Source organism: Chiloscyllium plagiosum, chromosome 21 (assembly GCF_004010195.1).
Source record: "Chiloscyllium plagiosum isolate BGI_BamShark_2017 chromosome 21, ASM401019v2, whole genome shotgun sequence".
In the NCBI taxonomy this organism is placed as follows: domain Eukaryota; kingdom Metazoa; phylum Chordata; class Chondrichthyes; order Orectolobiformes; family Hemiscylliidae; genus Chiloscyllium; species Chiloscyllium plagiosum.
This window is the reverse complement of record NC_057730.1, coordinates 19,566,687-19,570,785: the sequence shown is the minus strand read 5'-3', so window position 1 is coordinate 19,570,785 and position 4,099 is coordinate 19,566,687. Positions and strand designations below refer to the sequence as shown.

General features: G+C 38.2%; 1 protein-coding gene across 4 annotated transcripts in view; it reads right to left on the bottom strand.

Annotated features, from left to right (window-relative positions):
• Positions 1-4,099, bottom strand: part of LOC122560595 (ubiquitin carboxyl-terminal hydrolase 42-like) — a 36,752-nt gene that overhangs the window by 8,075 nt on the left and 24,578 nt on the right. For 3 of the 4 annotated variants that reach the window (XM_043711386.1, XM_043711385.1, XM_043711384.1), the window contains one exon: positions 2,400-2,655. In XM_043711386.1, coding sequence (XP_043567321.1) covers positions 2,400-2,646 — 247 coding nt within the window. In that variant the 5' untranslated portion in view covers positions 2,647-2,655. Of the gene's footprint in view, positions 1-642; positions 701-2,399; positions 2,656-4,099 lie in introns of all 4 variants that reach the window. The other variant, XM_043711387.1, reaches the window with a different exon arrangement.

The window sequence follows — 4,099 nt, the reverse complement described above, 5'->3', positions numbered from 1 at the left end:
TGGGGGGGGGGGGGGGGCGGGGGCCGGGGTCTTGCGCAGTGTGCTTTTGCCTCGTCTTCTGAATGGCGAGTAGACTTCAGAGAAAACTCCGAACTCCAGAGGAAATCAATTAACCGAATAATTAATTATCTGAACGAAATAGTGCCCGCCCATCGCGTTCGGATAATCAAGGTTCCTCCATACACAATTAAACAAAAAAGTCAGTCAAGCAAAGATTTAATAAATGAGGTAGTACCCAAAAATGCAATAAGGAAGTAGGCAAAAGCCAATTTAGGAAAACTGAAAGATTTAAGAGAACAATCGAGACAAACTGCAGAGAACAATATTTTAAGCTATTCAAGTTTAGCTGGTACAGGTTAAAAACACTATGATCTCAATATACACCAGCAAATTCACACTGGGGAGAGACAGTTCACCTGCTCAGAGTGTGGGAAAGGTTTCTTGAGGTCAACTGACCATCTAAGACATGAGTGAGTTCACAAATATGTGCAGTGATTAGATTTTGCTAATCACATCCAGGATTGAACAGCATTCATCCCAATCTGTTTCTCCTGATTTTAGTAATCTCTTGCACAGTCATAATGCTTGCATTCTGGAGAACATTTTACTTAAAAAAAAAACACAAGTAATCTAGGTTGATACCTCAGTGCTTTAAACAGAGTGCTGCACTGTTGAAAGATGCCAAGTGGAGGACCGGTTTCTGAATCAGAAGGATGCATGCAATGAAGAATAGAGATTTAAACAATCTTGCACCATATTCAGACCAAATATTCATCACCAGATTGTGGGACCCTGTTGTGCATAACATTTACATTCACCTGGCTAAGTCAGGGATAATCTTGAAGCAACAGGACTTTTTCTTTAAGAACATTAGTTCATGAGATCACGTCAATGTACAATCAACATGAGGAAGAAACAAACGAAAGAAATGCTGAATGCTGAAAGGATGAGAAGATGGTGGATGGGAGAAGACTTTTGTGGAACAAATACCAAATTAATAGTGGCATGTTTTTGTACTGTACATACCAAGTAATCATGTCTCAGTGTTGCAGAATTCCCAGCCAATGACCTGCTGTTGCAGTCACAGTTGTGTGACTTGTCCAGTTAACCTTCTGGTCAATAAGGACTCCAAAATGTCATGGTGGGAGTGTTGACAAAGGTAATATCATTGAATTTAACCATCTCCCTTGAAATACACTCTTTAATAAGAGTTATTGCTTGGCATTTGGCTAGCACAAATGTTACACATCAGCCCAAGCCTGTCCAGTTGTAATGAGAAGAATTATTTCTGGTGTACTGCTGACATGCAATTCTGGAGTCTTTAAGATAATCATAAACATGAAGACACCATTTGTCATGTATATAATTCACATATGGTTATAAGGGAGATTCATACCATTCTAATAAATCTGGAATCATTAGTAAAGGGACAGCCATTAGTAAAGATAAACAAGATCAAGGTGCAAGAATTGAAAGTTTATTAATAAATTTTGATAGATGGAAAACTAGTAGGAAGAAATAGAAAGGAGACAACCACCAGAAACAGCGATTTAGTACACAAATTGGACTACTGTGCTCCCCAAACCTGTCCACTCCCACATCTGTATCTCCCCCATGAATCCTTGGTGCTGCCAATTCATGCAAATTCGACATAACTTCTGTTCAATTCCTAAATAAAGATTTTTTTTAATGTAGCAAACTTGGTTTTTGCCAAGAACTTTTTGATTAAGACAGTCTTGTGTGGAGCTAATTTCTATAGTAAGTCTGCAAAAAAAAGTGAAAAATAATCTCCTGACAAATTCAATGCAGAATATCTACAAAAACCGAAGTATTAAGTAAAATATTAAGCTGAAATCAAATTATTTCTTTGAAAACTAAATTTTCTCTCAACTTGCTCTCTTTTTCATTATCCTTTGCTTTGCCATGATAAATTATTCATTAAGGTAGGTGGACAGGACAGCAACAGATGCCCTGTGAAATTCATTACCCATACATCAGGTTTCTCCATTGACACTAAGATCTATTGAGGGCATTCTATTATAAATCAATAAGATAGATTGGTGCATTATGTGCAGTTTGACTATCCAAAAGCACTTTGAAAGCATTTGAAAAAGCTCATCAAGAGACAACATCTATTCTGCAAACTTGGCCTATAAATTTCAGACTTAAGTGATTGTCGTCAGGGAAAGGTTAGAGAGAATGCCAATGGGAAAACGAAACATAATATTGCTCTTTAAAATTTTGAATGAAATTTAACAAAAATTTGGAATTAGACACACAGAACCGAAGGATATATGGATGAGATTCTACAGCCGGAGAAATCACAGCAGGGCATGTCGAACAGATATCCAGTAAATGCAATGATAATTCATTCAACATAAAGCTGCATCCAGACTTACTTTGATCTTTTTGTAGTTGCTTTGACTTCTCTTGCAGTGCATTAGTGAACAGGGCAGCTCCAGGCATAGGTCCTAAGATTTTGCTTTTTGGTACCTCTGTAATAGGGGATGTAGCACCCCAACTTGTTGCCCCTGACTCCATGTTCTTCTTTTTAACAATTTCAGAGAAAGGTGCCACAGAGCTGCAGGTTTGGTTCTTGCAAGCTGCAGTGTTCGAGGCCTCTGTCACTTTGTCAACTATGGTCATTATTCATTTCTGCAAGAATATAATTAAAACAGAGCTCGTTATACACTGAAAAGCCATTAACTACTGAAACTTAACTGGCTTACTCTAAAAATATACATATATCTCAAATATACATTTCTTTTTCAAAATAATTTGTCCTATCCATAATGTAAACATTCCCCTAAATTAACAAATCCCAAGGGGAAACTGGACTTTTAGTGCTTTCCTGAGCAAAGCAAATGATGACCTTTTTTTCCCCCTATAGTTCACTGCAGAAGTATCAAGTTAATTTATACCAAAGTTCAAACTTGAGCTCATTTTTTCAATACATTTTATATTCCTTCCATAACTGTTTTGATTGTTATTTGGAGTACTGGTGAATATGATAACACAGGATGACATACACAATTTTTAAAAATCTTTTGACAACTCATTGCGTGTGTCAAGAATATCCATCGTTTTTATATGAAAATATTGTACAGTAGACAAAAGACAATTCAAAGTAATTGCTGGACCAGAGAGACTTTTCCCAATGTCTGTTTATCCTATGATTAATTGCTAATTTATGATTAATCAACTTTAAGAAATGCAGAGAGGCACAGAATAAGGGCAACCGCTAAACCACAAACATGTCAATAATTTTATTAACTTTTTAAGTATACTCCGTATTAAAGAGTCAAATCCAGTGAGAAACTCCATCCCTGGACAAAAGTGCACCTGAAGTAAATATGCAATATTGTAATCTATATAACTTACTGGACTTCTGATGAAATATTGAATGGAAGTGTAACTCAAGAATAGGGGATGCTATGAAATATATACATATTATAGCACATAGAACATAGAACAATACAGCGCAGTACAGGCCCTTCGGCCCTCGATGTTGCGCCGATCCAAGCCCACCTAACCTACACTAGCCCACTATCCTCCATATGCCTGTCCAATGCCCGCTTAAATGCCCATAATGAGGGAGAGTACACTGCTACTGGCAGGGCATTCCATGAACTCACGACTCGCTGAGTAAAGAACCTACCCCTAACATCTGTCCTATACCTACCCCCCCTTAATTTAAAGCTATGCCCCCTTGTAATAGCTGACTCCATACGTGGAAAAAGATTCTCACTGTCGACCCTATCTAAACCCCTAATCATCTTATACACCTCTATCAAGTCACCCCTAAACCTTCTTTTCTCCAATGAAAACAACCCCAAGTGCCTCAGCCTTTCCTCATACGATCTTTCTACCATACCAGGCAACATCCTGGTAAACCTCCTCTGCACCCGTTCCAGTGCCTCCACATCCTTCCTATAGTATGGCGACCAAAACTGCACACAATACTCCAGATGCGGCCGCACCAGAGTCTTATACAACTGCAACATGACCTCAGTACTCCGAAACTCAATTCCTCTACCAATAAAAGCCAGTACGCCATATGCCTTCTTCACCGCACTATTTACCTGGGAGGCAACTTTCA